Source organism: Haliotis cracherodii, unplaced genomic scaffold, assembly GCF_022045235.1.
Source record: "Haliotis cracherodii isolate W230 unplaced genomic scaffold, xgHalCrac1.p SCAF_1, whole genome shotgun sequence".
NCBI lineage: Eukaryota > Metazoa > Mollusca > Gastropoda > Lepetellida > Haliotidae > Haliotis > Haliotis cracherodii.
Window position 1 is genome coordinate 8,788,943 of NW_027266264.1, and position 16,076 is coordinate 8,805,018.

General features: G+C 39.4%; 2 protein-coding genes across 2 annotated transcripts in view; one reads left to right on the plus strand and one right to left on the minus strand.

Annotated features, from left to right (window-relative positions):
• LOC139459367 (coiled-coil domain-containing protein 87-like) overlaps positions 1 to 10,979 on the minus strand; it is a 34,016-nt gene extending 23,037 nt beyond the window's left edge. Inside the window, exons 1-13 of the mRNA XM_071240831.1 lie at positions 10,844 to 10,979; positions 9,237 to 9,443; positions 8,382 to 8,454; positions 8,160 to 8,209; positions 7,949 to 8,062; positions 5,482 to 5,553; positions 4,416 to 4,512; positions 4,130 to 4,211; positions 3,137 to 3,290; positions 1,850 to 1,921; positions 823 to 913; positions 560 to 611; positions 52 to 94 (exon numbers count right to left, since the gene is read on the minus strand). Coding sequence (XP_071096932.1) covers positions 52 to 94; positions 560 to 611; positions 823 to 913; positions 1,850 to 1,921; positions 3,137 to 3,290; positions 4,130 to 4,211; positions 4,416 to 4,512; positions 5,482 to 5,553; positions 7,949 to 8,062; positions 8,160 to 8,209; positions 8,382 to 8,454; positions 9,237 to 9,383 — 1,047 coding nt within the window. The 5' untranslated portion in view covers positions 9,384 to 9,443; positions 10,844 to 10,979. The remainder of the gene's footprint in view (positions 1 to 51; positions 95 to 559; positions 612 to 822; positions 914 to 1,849; positions 1,922 to 3,136; positions 3,291 to 4,129; positions 4,212 to 4,415; positions 4,513 to 5,481; positions 5,554 to 7,948; positions 8,063 to 8,159; positions 8,210 to 8,381; positions 8,455 to 9,236; positions 9,444 to 10,843) is intronic.
• Positions 10,980 to 11,207: 228 nt separating this feature from the next.
• Positions 11,208 to 14,710, plus strand: LOC139459378 (tRNA (adenine(37)-N6)-methyltransferase-like). Its single transcript, XM_071240839.1, has 4 exons — positions 11,208 to 11,279; positions 12,227 to 12,401; positions 12,902 to 13,059; positions 13,863 to 14,710. The coding sequence occupies exons 1-4, from the start codon at positions 11,273 to 11,275 to the stop codon at positions 14,678 to 14,680; spliced, it is 1,158 nt and encodes a 385-aa protein (XP_071096940.1). The 5' UTR covers positions 11,208 to 11,272; the 3' UTR covers positions 14,681 to 14,710.
• The last annotated feature ends 1,366 nt before the right edge of the window (positions 14,711 to 16,076 follow it).

Here is a 16,076-nt window from a genome sequence, read left to right on the forward strand (position 1 = left end):
AAAATGCTAATCAGTATTCTTCGCTTGATACTGGAGCTGAAATTGTCTTACCTTCAACAACACTTTCTGTAAGGACGCCTCCTCTTTTAAGAAACTTCAGAGAAAAGATATAACATAATCAGTGTTTAGGGAAGGGTCACCAAAAATATAATTGAACATTGGGGAGGGTCAAGTTAAAAATGGACACTTTTCATCGCTATATGTTTTTTACTTTACTACATTTTGAGGAGGGTAAAAAAAAATTGGACAACCTTTGGACAGGAACATCAGTTTTAAAATTTTTCTACTCCCCCTAACCTAATAAATAACTAGTCTCTTACATATAGTAACTTAACTTCTGAAACATTGTTTCATAATATCATTTTCAGAAAATGAATGAAAGAGACATTTCTTATAACAAACAAAATTCTTTGAATTTCACTATATCTTCTTTATTCAACTGGAAAAATGCATAATTTAGTTATGTAAGGTAAGATACATTGATATGATTAATAAATATTTTTAATGTCAATACTTATATTCATGTGAAAATTTTGTGACTAAAAGAAACATAACATACCAAGATGTTTTGGATTCTCGCTCAGAAATTCTGCTTGCAAGAGATCGAGCATCTAAACAGAAAATCATAACATTTTCAGAATACAGCAAAAGTAGAAAACATAATTTCTTGCATACAAACAAAAACAAGCCATCGCTATGCAGATTAGCCTTCAGTCGGTTGTCATGGATGGTGAACAAGGTGAAGCCCAGATTGAACACTAGTACCTGACTTTAACCTTATGTGAAACTGCTGTCTGACATTCTCCTGCACAAAGACAGTACCTTCCGAGGGTGAGGCCATGTTCCTGTCGGGGAGCTGGGCCACCAGGTCCATCAGTTTGCTGGTGTCCAGGCTCGGCATGTTATTGGTCATCTGCAGGAACACATAAATCATACACTGGTCACCTTGTACACGTCATGCTTGTTTCTTGGACATACACCACCACATGTACAATCAGAACAGAGTTAAATGTCAAAACAAATTGATGGTGGTTGATGCTTCAAAGGATTTCTAACAAAAGGATTTTCTTATTTAAAATACATATAGATATCGTTTTTGAGATTGAAATCAGATACCATCAGATCAGAAAGTTAAAGTTAAAGATCAGATTCAAATGATTTGTTTGTTTGTTTGTTGTTTAACGCCACATTCAGGACCATCTTGAATTGCACCTGCATATTAACCAAACCCTTGTCATAGATGGGAACAAAATATTTATCATATTTGGGGGGAAAAATCTCAGTAGGTTGTCTAAAAAGTTATAGCAGAAAATATGTTATAGCAGAAATATGCCAAATATTCAGAATATATCATGTCTCTCATTGTTAACAGATTGTGTGAATATAGTGTTTCTTCAGTTGGTTGGTTGGTCAGTTTGTTGTTTAACGCCACACTCAGCAATATTCCAGCTACATGACGACAGTCAGTAAATAATAGAGTCTGGACCAGACAATCCAGTGATTGATATTATCAGCATTGATCCACGCAATTGGGATATAATGCAAACATCAACCAAACCAGTGAGCCTAAGTCACATCTTACGACAAGCATAGTTGCCTCTTACGACAAGCACAGTTGCCTTTTACAGCAAGTATTGGTTCCTGAAGAATTATTTTCTACCCTGGGTCTTCATGGGTCATAGAGACTGATTCCAACTCCGAACTCATTTATCAATCCCCACTGCCTAAAGATTATTGTGTTCTGACAAATGTGTGGCAAATACTACCACGACCTCTTGAGTCTTTAACACAGACAACATTAAACTACTCTAGCTCCTGGACTTCTAAAGCTGGTGTGTACAGAACCCACCTCTCTCACATCATGGTCCAGTGTTCTCATCCTGTACTTCTTCACCTTGGACTTGGGCCGACTTGTTTGTATCTGACAGAAACACAGGCAAATGTTGGAATCTTAACTCAACATTAACCTAGAATGTATTTTTACTCATACAGAAATATTTAAAGGTGAAAAATAAGGCTAAAAAAAAATTAATAGTCTTGGTTCTCAGCCACATCATCTTAAGTTCATAGCACGTTTCGTTTTTGTTTCCATTTTTTTTGTGCATTGTGTTTAAGTATTAGGATTTTTATATTTTTTTGAAAATGGAAATAAAACCCAAACGTGCGGCAGACTTTATGATGATGCGGGTGGTGCCTGAGAACCAAGACTATTATTTGTTTTAGCCTAACCATACACTGATGGCTTTAAAGCACACTTAAATCATCCAATCTATTCTTCACAAGGACAAGTTCTCTGGATAATCTGAAGATATCCTTCAGCATCCATTAAGTGTATCTTCACATTTATAGTGTGAACATGACTGTCCATCTGTTCCAATATATGTTAATCAATCATGACAGATGGATGACAGTGTTGATGTTTTCAAGGGGCAGGAAGTATGGTGGAGAGGGCTGGTTAAACCCATACTGATTGATGTCAGTAAAGTCCATGACAAGAACTCAAACTCACACCTTCTGCTTGTTGATCAAAGGGAGATAACTTACAAGATCATCATTGCAATGATTCTATACAGTGTCCCCTCGCTATTGCGCTCTTCAATATAGGGCTCACTCGGTTATAGCCCGTGAGAAAGGACGGCTCCCAAAATTTACTGACATTTTCAAAAAACTCAAGTTTTCCAATGACACGATACTTTTCCCCATCTCAGAAGATATTATCAGCTGATCACCGCGATCATGTAACACCGGAAATACCAGTCAACAAATATTACTAATAGTACGCAATTTAATCCTATTATTTTAATATCTGGTTATAAAAAATTAATTATTTATCTGGACAAATGTTTGCAATATATTTTATTAATACTCATATTTATATGCATATGCATATTAATACTTTTTTTACACTATGAATCATAAACAACTTTTTAATCTCTGAAACGTGCAACGTAGATCATGTTAGGTAGGCTAAGCATGTAAACTGTTTAGTTGGTCATCTACCGCCTACGACTCAACCATGGTTAAACCGGTGATCATCTATAACGCTCATCAATTTTTTGGACCCCGAAGGTAGCGTTGTAGCGAGGGATCACTGTACCACTAAACTCTGCATATATAGTTGACTCTGTAGCCTTACCAGTCCTTCATATGAGAGTTGTGCAAATACACCCACAGCCGGTTTAGCCTTGGTGGGATGAGAAGGGAAAAAGTCCTCTGAAGCAGCAGAATCAGTTTCACCTTGACCTCTCATGTCAGCAACGATGTAGCGCCGGATTGTCAGGATGGTCAAACTGTATATACAGATCAAAATGATAACTACATCTTACTGAATTGAGTGCATGAGTGAGTGAGTTGGGTTTAACACCGCTTTTAACAGTATTCCAGTTATATCACGGCGTATCAGCTTAATGTGGGAGGAAAGCCCGAAGTGATGCAGGTTTACTACTTCGGTGAAACCCAGGAGCACGGGTATGGTGCTGACAAACCTAGAAACATAATCGGGGCGAACAGGGCTTCAAACCCACTATCATAGGTTTCTGGCGTGCCCAAGGGACGCAACTCTGCACAGCGAATCGCGGCGCCTTAGACGACTGGGTCACCAGTGCCACATCTTACTGAAACCCCAAATACTAATCTATGAGTCATCAAGCTCACAAACTCTTATAATACTGAAGGGGCATGGGTGGGCCAGTTGTCTAAAGCGTTACACTTTGCTGTGCAGAGTTTCCTCCCTTGGGCACACAGAAACCTATGATTGTCGGGTCGAATCCTGGTTTGTCTGGATTATGTTTCTAGGTTAGTCAGCACAATACCCATGCTTGTGGGTTTCACCAAAGCGGTAAATGTCAGAGACCTGCATCACTTCGGGCTTTTCTCCCACATTAAGCTTGTCTGATATAAGTTCGGCAAGGGTGGAAACTGGACTTTTAAAGTCAGTTAACTCCCTTGCCTCGGGAAGATGCGCTAAACCCATGTCACTCACTATTTTACTGAAATATGAATGTGTAATAAGCATGCCCAGAACTTATGCAAATGTTGACATTTACACTTTCATAATTCAAGCTTACTCAAGTAATGAAATACCTGTGTGAACTGAAAGAGCAGATTGTGTAATATTTCTGCAACTTACAACTTGCTTGCTTCTAGGGCTAGCTGGGCCTTGAGTCGACTCATGTTGGCAGGCCCACTGAATACACCTCTGCTGTTTAAAACTGAAACAGCAGATTAAATCTAATGATCACATAGAAAGATCAAAGTATATAAACTTACTGTGGAAAAGGAAACAAGATCTGTGACTTTTAGGACATCTCGAATATTGTATCTTAACACAAGATGTCAACTTCCTTTTGCTTGCACATGGTACATGTATGTATCAACTCCAAATGTCGACATGTGTATATGAGAAATGTGTTTACCCTGAGCTTTGTCCAGATAATGAGAGAAGAGCTGTTCACAGACAGTCACAATGTACACAGCAATACGCCGGTTCAACTCCTTGTTCTCCTCAGGACTCTAGACAGAGAATGAAAAAGTCTGTCATCAGTTCAATGTTTGGATACAACATATGGTTTAGAAAACATTCAATCTCATCCCAAAACAAATACTAAATACATAAATTCCATAATTTTACAAATAGAGTAAAAGGTTTGTAAAGAAAAATCAGATGAAACAATAAATAACAAGGGCAAAATGAAGCATAAGTGTTAACAAGGAAACATGTAATAATTCCAGTGATAACAATTCTATTGGATAATATCTATTCAAAGTTGCTAAAGTCAAATTTTATGTAACATTTCACCCTAACATTTTCTGTATCTAAAACAAATAGAATTGTGTGAGAACACCCCCAACCCCCAATCTCACCAGCCCACCCCCTCCTACTAAAAATGAGCAGTCTGTTATGCAGATGACATTAAATACATTGTCCTACTCTCACACATCTTCCCGAGGCAAGAGAGTTAACTGACTTTCCAAAGTAACTAAAAAGTCCAGTTTTCACCCTCTCGTATAACTTGCATTTGCTTCAAACAAAGACAATCTGATCGATAATCAAGGTCTATATTGTGATAAAATGGGTCCTACATCGCGAAATGCATCAAATCACGTGAGCACCTTGATTAATAACATGAAAAGATTTGGAAAATATATGTTGACAATGAGTTGGCGGTGAACATGCTTTTCAAATCCTGAAATCGACAGACATCTGTAGGTTGGTTTACTAACCGGATTTTGATTTTGTTGCGCAATTTTGATTGGGCTATGCATAGACTTGTTAGTCCAGCCAAAATGTAACTCCATAATACCAGCCTATTTCAGCAAGGGTGGAAACTGGACCTTTATAGTCAGTTAACTCCCTTGCCTCGGGAAGATGACTCTCACACACAGCTTGATCAAGTCATCTCTGGCCTCCACAAAAACTTGAAAATTACTCTGTACATAACCACTTGTACATGTAAATCTCCATGATACTGCTGAACATACCAGAAATGGGTCATCAATCTGTTTCCTGATGTCTGGCCAGATCAAGTTCACCTCGCCCATGATGATGCCAGCCTGAAATATAAGATATGCTTGATTATATGTTTAAAAACAGAATTTTGTAAATATTACATTGAATTGTATATTTATGATACTTATCCTATCTCACAATATACATTTCTCATTCTTTCGATCCTATGTGCAAATGTGCTTGAACAAAAGTTTCCAGTTTCTAAAAACAATTTACCCGAACACATCCCAGTATCCCCATGGTTACTACCCAAATATATGGGTCACGCACTGTAATCCTGTGCATCGCGACCTACAGGACCTGATCACCTGACAACCCATTCTGCATCAATTTCTTTCTTTGAGCAGACAGGCTAGAGGAGCTGTGATGCAGGGATTGTCGGGAGGGTATATCATGTGAGATAGGAGAAGTACTATGAATACACAATCTAATGTCCAATTTACACATTTTTAATTGAACAGTGCACGGGCATGATGTCCTTGACGACCTCGTCCTCTGCTATGAAAAGAAGAATTCCTAACTCCAGTCACCTCTCGGAGATCAAGCTGTGAAGGGACGAAATGTGGTTGATGGTGGTATTTCTTCTATAGGTCGTCTAAGTGCTGTTTCTAAAGTTTAAGTAGATCTACAGACATCTAGAGATACTCGTCCCGAGGAACATCCTGTATGACTTCCTGGATCCTGTTGGCAAACAGAAAGTAGAAGGACCATGTCAGTCGATATACCTTTGCCTTGAAGTAGTTGACTCACTGACTTACTAGAGATCACCACGGCAACAGAGAGATGTAATGGAACCGGTATGGTGCGAGATGAGGTCCATGATACCCATAAACTTTTCATGAATCAGCGAAATGGAACCTCGATTAAAAGCTTCTTCAGAGGAGATGGCGTGGGATACAGATGCACCATTGGCTTCAGTGGCTGACAATATGGTTGCAATGGTGGTATCCAAGTGGGGTCCCGATCATCTACAGTAAATGTAATAACAGAACGCTTGTGGCAGAGTGTTGAAATATCCCATCTAGTTCAGGTGCCACGCCGATGTCGACTTGAGTGCAACTGTTTCCTGGGACGAAGTAGTCAGGTAGGTGGTAATTAGTACATCCAGAGGTTTTGGCAGACACGTCATTATTAAAAAAACCTGTCAGAGACGCCATCATCCTTGACCAACAAGGAAGGTATGCTAGACGCAGGTGGATTCACGGGTGTTACAGTGGAGGGGGCAGTGGGTTTGGTGACACATTTGGGCTTCTTAGTAGAGGAGCCCATGGCACAGCATCCCACGATTTAGGCCGCCAGTCAATTATAAGCTTCTGACACTTGCATAGGTATAGACAAAAGGCTTCCTCCAAGATGTGGGAACATTCAGAACACTTATGGTCTAGAAGGCAACCAACAGCAACAACAGTCACAGCACAAATCATGTGGATCAGGTGTATAGAAAATATGTCTGCCAGACGTTTATTGCGTTCTGTTCCCATTCTTTCCAAATAGTGTTGTGGATGTTATCACAAGGAAGGTCACTCCAAATAAAAATGAGGAATTCTCTAAGACTCAGTACACATCTCCACGGAGTGGCGATAGGAAAGAGAATGGTGTGGCAGGGGCAATCAGTTGATCAGGTCCCGTAGGTCTTTATGCACGGCACTGCAGAGCATGACCCATTTGTTTGGGTGGTGACCATAGTGATGCTGAGATGTTGAGATGTGTTCGGGTGAATTGTTTTTAGAAGATGGAAACTTTTGTTCAAGCAAGTGTTCATCTAGGATCGAAAAAAAGAAGGAGAAATGTATAGGTATAGAGTGAGATGGGATAAGTTTTAAAAAAAATTATCATTAAGTTACACATAAACCTAAAATAAGAGTCAAAACCATTTGAGCCTTGAAATCTCTTTCAGGAATATTTTCAGTAGAATATAATCGTAAACTAGGTTTCCTTATTAGCTGACCTATCTAGATCAAAATAGGAAGTCACAGACTGATAAAGAATCTCATTTGCCAAAAACACATCAAGGGAGATAACTCAAACTTATAATTACGTTTCATTAATTAACATACAGTGAGGAATCCAATATGTTTTCTGGGGGCACAATAAACTAGGACATCTAAGTTTGGTCCCTTGGGCACACCAGAGACCTATGTTCAGTTCTCTCCTGTTTCTAGATCTGTCTGCACCAAACCTGTGTTCATGAGTTTCACCTAAGTGGTAAACGTCTGAGACCTGCATCCCTTCAGGCTTTCCTCCCATGTCAAGCTGACATGCTGTGACATTATTGGAATAGTGTTCAAAGTGGCGTTAAACCCATCTAACTCACTGATATGTTTTCTCTCCCATACTACACTATTATGGCAAAAAAATGAACTTCATTAGGACATCAGGTTCAACAACTAACCACAGCAAGCAGGAATGGAATGATTATTTACTAAGATTGTTCCCTACCAGATTCTGTTGATCTTCTATGGAGAGGAAAGGGACATCAGGTCGGGCTGCAATCCGGCGCCTCACAAACTTTGTGAGCTGGTCCAGAGATGATGGCTGACTCTTGATCTCTTGCTATAAGTCAACAGAAAATTACTGACATGCTCAATCAGAAAGAGAACACTTATATTTTCTCACAAAATGACTTAATAAAATATACAAGAATACCTACGTCAATGGGAGTGACTGGGCGCTCTAATTCAAGTTCCACATGTTCTGGTTCTAGAAACAAAAGATAAAAATAATTTATATTACCGGTACACTTGTTTTATTTTCTACACATAAAATATTCGCTGTAATATTCATCAGATGGAAAATACCAATCAAACAAAAGAAAATCACATCGTTAAAGTATATATATTATGTAAATGAGAATATGAACAATTCTGCCTACCATCCTCATGTGGAAATGGAGCAAATATAGACAGCGGGCCAAGCACACCATCAATACGATTCTCAACATCATTCTGAAATGGTAAAAGTAATGGTTTACATATCATTCAAGAAAACACTAAAAGCAGTCTCTTCTATTTTGAGGGGTGGTGGGGCAGCCTCATGGTTAAAGCGTTTACTCATCACACCGAAGACCCATGTTCGATTCCCCACATGGGTACAATGTGTGAAGCCCATTTCTGGTGTCCTCCGCCGTGATATTGCTGGAATATTGCTAAAAGCGGTGTAAAACCACACTCGCTCACATCTATTTTGAAGCTGCAACTTAATGTTGAGTATGCTACAAAAAGGGTTGAGAGGTGGTGATTGCATCTCCCCTTAATCAGTATGAAATCTGAGGAAGTACTTTTTTAATTAAAAAAAAAGTTTTTGAAACTGAGAGTAGTTGAAATGAATGAACCCATAGGCAAGCTGTTTCATCAATATGAACTAAACACTTAATTCTTCTTCACAACTTTGTGCTTAAAGCTTTTTCTTTCAGCAATTTCAAGGTACAATATTTCAGAATATTGGGCATATGTTTTGACAATTTCCAAAGGATGGCTTAAAACCATGTCCCTACTATTGGTAAGGCCACCAGTGGCAGAGATGTGTACTGTTGGTTTACATCTGCAGGACTATGAACATCCCTTTGCATTTCAACCGCAATCAAATAAACGATATGCAGGGATTTGAAAAACCTAGAGGGATAATTAGATGACTGTGAAATAATGAAAAGAAAGGTTGTTTGAAATAACCAACTGGGCAACAGAGCCAGTAATATTCAAGATCCTTCCTAGAAAATGGTGAAACTTACATTATCATATGGTGGCCATCTCATGGGATACATCGCATCATGTTTCTCAGGTTTGACAACTCTGACAGGTTGGTATTTGGGGGTGCGAATCTTTGACTCCCGCATAAACCCCTGGAAGCTTGATGTGTTCTTGGCCTCTGTACTCATGATGAGATTTGTAATCTGCTACAGAGGTATTCCTGATGAAGTCTTTGACATGACTCTGACCTGAAACAAAAACAAGCATAAATGAATACTTTCAATGTCAGATGTGTGACAAACACATATGATAATGGTACTTCCATTGCCTTGTGGGAATAGCGCTCAGTGATAACACATTGTGAGAATCTAACTTGAAGACGTTTCTTTGTACCTGGCATTATATATAGCTGTTAAAGAGTGTGATCTCCATGTTTCAAATGAAACTTTGTGATTAAGTGAGAAAATAAGAAATGAACAGTCTGAACTTTGTTTCTGCAGTGTATTTCTTATCAGAAAAGTAAAATGTGCATGCCACCTTCAGTGCATCCATTCATAACTTGTATGTGTTGGTAAAATCCTGCACAGTATTAAAGCAAAGGTAAAACCACAGACAAAATATAATCCATACTAAATTTTGTCATTGTATGTTACTGCCGATGGAACAGTTAAAATCGTAATGGCATGACTAAAATAAGTTCCCACTCTTTTTGAAATCATTAATCAAATACTTTTTGACAATATTTTATTCATGAAAGCACATGAAAATGTAAACATGCTTAATGTACCAGAAATAAAAAAATATCAATGAAAAGGAAGGGACAAAATTACAACTGCAGATTATCTAGCCCAGTGAAATTCCTCAAGTTTGATAATAAGATGAAAAATATTATCCTATTTGGTTCACTTTAAATGAAAAAAGACATGCCTAATTTAAATTATCACCTTAATTAGAGCCCTGTTGCATACTTGAAAGAAACCAACATTTTTTCCCCATGAACTATAAGTCCCAGAATATAAATGAAGGTTAGTAGTATTTCCTTATGTATGATGAACAAACAACATAAGTAATATTCATTATGAATTAATATCATCACACTGTCTTATGTGAAATATTGTCTGCATGACCAAAGATGTTAACCCAGTCAGTAAGCTGATGAGTACATGGATGCTATGCTCTACTACACCACCCTCAACAAGACCTGTTGAAGTGTCTTCTAACTGTTGTGTGAGTCCATGGAGAATAGGGACGTTCTTGCTGCAATTTCAGATTTTCAGAAATGGCCTGGCCTTCTGACCAATAGACAGTTCATAAATTACAATCAATTCTTGAATAATATCCACATCTGTCATACTAACCTTAAAACGCACCTGCCTATATAAAACACATCAGCTAATAACAAGGCTTTGTTATTTATATTCTAGAACATGAGTCTGACATCCTGATACAATATTGACAAACATTTCGACGCAAAGTTAATATTTCTTCAGTGGTGGAAGACACTGTTAATGACACTTGTATATATACGACATATATCAAACAGAAACATGCAGATTCAGAAGCTGCAATGAACGATGTCGGCCATGACAGTTTATCTTCACGACGGTCGAGTCAACATAAATCTTTTCACAAAGCTATATCGACTCACGTTTGTGACAAAAACTTCACTTAAATCCAACATTGTAGTATAGTTTCCACAGCAATCAAGTTTAGTAATCGGGACATTTCCAGCTGATGTAAAATAAAGCCTGTTTTTCTTTTGTTGCTATGCAGAAACCTGCTTCCGGTTTCTCATATAGGGTTGTTTACAAGTATAGCATCGATATTCTTACGGACACAAACTTCACGCATAAATTTCAATCAAAGACATACACCTTTATATGCTAGCTGTAAACAATTGACAATAATAACATGATATTTGCGGCTAGGAATATGTGTAAGTACTGTACCAATTGCATTCAAAATCTATCAAAGACATTCATAATTCGTTTTAAATTCATTACGGCTTCAGCATAAATAGGTGACCAAACTCGTGTTGGAAAGACGGGACAGGATAGTTTACAATTAATACTTTAAGATGGACGGTTTGTACGTTTTAAACAATACTGTCTGTTACATTAAAACTTTGGCCAGACTATAAATATTAAAGTGACAGTCAAGTTTGACTTGAAATAGTAAAATGACCAATGTCCTGCAGATCGGTTTCCGATTATTAAAACCCGGAAAATACAAAAAAACAGCTGCTGAATGTTCAACTATATATATGTATGAACATGTGATCGGTTCAACTCAACATGAACGCAAAGAGATAATTTTTTCTTCTATATAAAAAACTACAACATAAAAAGTGGGACAGTCACAATCTTCAAACTACATGACTGAGAAGGCAAGACTATAGGCCTGATGTTTTATCAGTGTTTAGCCTATGGAATCTTTCATCATGTATATATAGGGTGGAAGTTGGGCAGGCTCATAAATATACCTGGGTTTCCCACATTGGCATGGTTTGTTATTTTCATGTCTTCATGATTGCTTGAATACAGTCGGTGGTTTAAAAAAAATAAAAATAAGAAGTCTACCTACCTACCATGTTTGAAAATAACTGCTATCGGAGCCACAACAATATATTTGTTAGATCAAGACCTAACTATTGAATAATGGTGTTTGCCATTCCTTTTCAAACTATGACCTACTAAATTGTAGAGTTGTATCACTTTATATGAGTTCATAATCTCACTGTATTGTTATGCACTAGTTCTTCTATGAATCTTTAGTATTTATGAAGGGGCGGTCGGGTAGCCAAGTGGTTACAGTGGTTCACTCGTCATGCCGAAGACCCAGGTTCCATTCCTGACATTGGTTCAATGTGTGTGAACATTTCTTGTGTTTCCCGCCATGATATTGTTGGAATATTGCTAAAAGCAGCGTAAAACCATACTCACGCACTCACTCACTCACTACTGTTTATGAAAAGTGATATTATTGTGGTCATGGTGATGTACAGCAAAAAACATCCTTATTTATGTTTCAGATTTATGGCACATGAAGCCTATTGGTCACATGACTTCTGTGTTTCACCACAAGAACGGTACACCACGTCAACCAGCCATCTGTGCACATGCCCAAGGCAGTATTACAATTGAGAAGGCTGTCTTTAACAACCCTGAACACTCTTTAGAAGACCTGGATAAGTTCTCTCATGTGTGGTAAACTCACAATTAACATAATTAACAATACTTTTCTTAACTGTTTTATAACATCAACTTAATAGTAGTAGTCAACTTGTACTTGTCCCAGCCCACTCACTCACACACACACACACAAAAACACACACACACACACACACACACACACACACACACACACACACACACACACACACACACACACACACACACACACACACACACACACACACAAACAAACAAATAAATCAGATACTCCAATGGTTTCTATGGCCTTGACACTATTTTTTTAGAGTTCAATCAAGGCAGGGGTCACTCACTCAGATTCTAATATTCATCACAGACACCAGAACAACTGGTTTTCTGTGATCAGTGAGTAAGGAGTTTTTTCTTTGTCCTCTTTAATTGTTCTTGGTTTTCAGGAAAAAAATCAACATTGTTAGATTCAGAATGAGCTAGAAATGTTGTTTTGGTAAAGCAAACATGAACTTGTCTGCAGTATGAACTTTACCTTTTTTCAGGATCATGTTTCTCTTCCATAAAAACAACAACGCCCACACTAAGGCCAAGGTGAAACCCCCCAGGCTGGATGGAAGGAGGGTGGGGGTGTTCTCCACCAGGTCTCCCTACAGACCAAATGCTATAGGTCTCACCCTTGCAGCTGTGGACAAAATACAAGGTAAAAGAACCTCATACACTATGGGGCCTTCAGAATTGTCCGTCCATGATAGAAATAATTATCCTGCTGTGTTGAAAATACCGAAAGTAAATTTAGTTTTATTTATTGTTGCAATGCTTTAAGTGGGATCTAAGAGTAAATTAAATTATGTCACTGTCAGACCCATTTGCATGAACTTTTACAAACAGTGTAAAGGTTGGACAAAACCAAAAGGAATAATAAATCTGTGTTTGTGCAGTTGTTTTTGTTGGTAGTTCTGGTATCTCCGGTCATGCTGTAACTGTCCATGTGCAGGTACACTGTCAATTCTACATTATTTTGATGTTATCTCACACCGCCTCCGTGGTCTAGAGGTAGAGCGTCTGATCGGATAGCGGAAGTTCCGGGGTTCGATCCCCGGTCACATCATACCAAAAGACGTTAAAAGATGGTACTTGTTGTTACCCTGTCTGGCGCTCGGCTGAAACAAGGACTGGTCGGCTTGGAGTCAGTTTACTTTGTCTGAGTTGGGCATTCATGTTAAACTGCGGCATGGTATCTCAGTGGGCGAGCACTATAAATCGGCATCAGTCCGGACTTGTACAAGCAGCCACACACACACACACATATACATGCACGTCGCTATATAAGTGCAATAATCTTGGACGCAACATAAAACCCAATTTCACCTCACCTCACCTCGATGTCATCTCAGTAGGTGATGATCTTAAGAAACAATTGTTAGGGTCTCTCGCTCTCTCTTGGTCTTATGTCACATAAGCTTGGCATAGAAGTGGTTAATGAGTTTGATGTACTGTCTGCAGGTGCCACGATATATCTGAAAGGTATTGACATCCTCGATGGGACCCCGATCCTCGACATCAAGCCATACATCCCGGACTATGACATTCCTGTTACCATGGTTACAAAATCACAACAATGTGATGAGACAGAATCACACAGTCTTGGCCAGACTGACATTTCACTTGAAGAAGATAATAGCGTTTGCAACACCATCAGACATCCACGTTTGTTACAGCAATCCACAAGTCTGGAAACTGGAGGGAATCTGCCAAGTTGTTCAGAGGTTGACTTTAAAGAAACTGATGATGAGGATACAGGTGGTACAGTACTCTCTGAAAGTCATCAAAGTCCTAAATCTAAAAATAGTTTCAAGAAAGATGAAAATATGACAAACTGTAAACATAAACAAAAGATGAAAGAGAAGCTTGGTGATGAAGGGGAGGTAACTCCTGGCGCCTTGTCGTGCAGTCTCCTTACAGGATCAACTGAAACACATGGTGATCACACTACTGACGTGAAGACTGCAGACTGGATCAGTAATGTCAGGAAACTGAGAGTGCGGTTTACACCAACTGCAGCTGAACAGCTTCAGATGTTTTCAGCAGACAGCCCTGACTCCAGCTACAGACTGAATCTGTTCAGCTGTGTCGGGGATGTTGAAGCTGCTATACAGGAGGTGCTGAATGAAGACCCACGGTCTGTGTACCGGAGACAGAAGTGCAAGGACAGTCTGTACTTCTTCGCTATAGACACGGTACATGTCACATGCTGGTTTGATGAAGTCACTGCTGAGGTTGTCCGCATACAGCCAGTCGCATTTGTTCCACAGTGTTCCTGACAGATTTGTGAAATAATGAAATAATCAAGGATGGGCTCTCTCTGTCGTATTTACATTGATGAAATAAATAAATATAGATGTATTGTTTGAAGGGACAGTGATGGCCTGAACACCCATTGGTGGTGTTGGGTTGGTCAGCGTTTTGCTGCCCCCCCCCCTCCTCATGTAACATTTTTTCATGAAACCAACCCCACTTCCTCTATTATAAATGACCAGTTCCTAAATAATGTTTAAATTTATAAAAACATATTTGAAAAAATAGAATTTTGATCATTTATGATACGTGGTGTGTCAGACAAAGTGCTTGCATCTATAAAAGTCCAGTGGAAACTGGACTTTCAAAGTCAGTTAACTATCTTGCCTCGGGAAGAAGATGTGCTTGTGGCTTTGTAGGTGGAATGGGGTTTAACATCCAGTCAACATTATTGCACTTTTATAGGGACGTGCGTGCATACATGCGTGCTTCTCCAGGCTGTTGCACCTATTGTAGTTCTAGCTGAGATACCATGCCTCAGTGTAACATGGAATCGCCACTTAGACACTGTATACTGACTCCCAGCCGACCATTCCTTGTTTTAGCCCCCCAATGCCGAGCACCAGCAGGGTAACAATACAATCTCTTAACTTCTTTTGGTATGACCCGGCCGAGATCATAGCACCGACCTTCTTGCACTCGATCTAGCACTAGACCAGGCGGATGGTTCTCCTATCTTTAGGTTAACAGTCTATGGTTTCCTTTGTCCAATCCTGATCATTTAAGAACTGCTAGGGTGTAGATGTAGGCGACCAACATGTAAACAAACATCCACTCGCTCATTTGTCATGTACACTGCCCTAAGAAGGGAAGGACCGGGTTCGATCCCCGGCCGGGTCATACCAAAAGACGTTAAAAGATGGTATTTGTTGTTACCCTGTCTGGCGTTGGGCATTAGTTAGTGAGTGAGTTGGGTTTAACGCTGCTTTTAACAGTATTCCAATTATATCACGGCATGTCAGCCTAATGTGGGAGGAAAGCCCGAAGTGATGCAGGTCTCAGACGTTTACAACTTCGGTGAAACCCATGAGCACGGGTATTTTGCTGACAAACCTAGAAACATAATTGGGGTGAACCGGGATTCGAACCCACAATCATAGGTTTCTGACATGCCCAAGGGCCGCAACTCTGCACTGCGTACCGCGTTGCGTTAGACGACTGGGCCACCCCTGCCCTCGCGTTGGGCATTAAGCCGAGAGTCAGTATACTGTGACTGGGGTATTCGTGTTCAAGTGCGGCATGGTATCTCAGTGGGCTGGCACTATAAATCGGCATCAGGACTAGTACAAACAGCCAAACACGCACGCATGCATGCACGCATGCACGTCGCTATATAACTGCAATAATCTTGAACGCGACGTT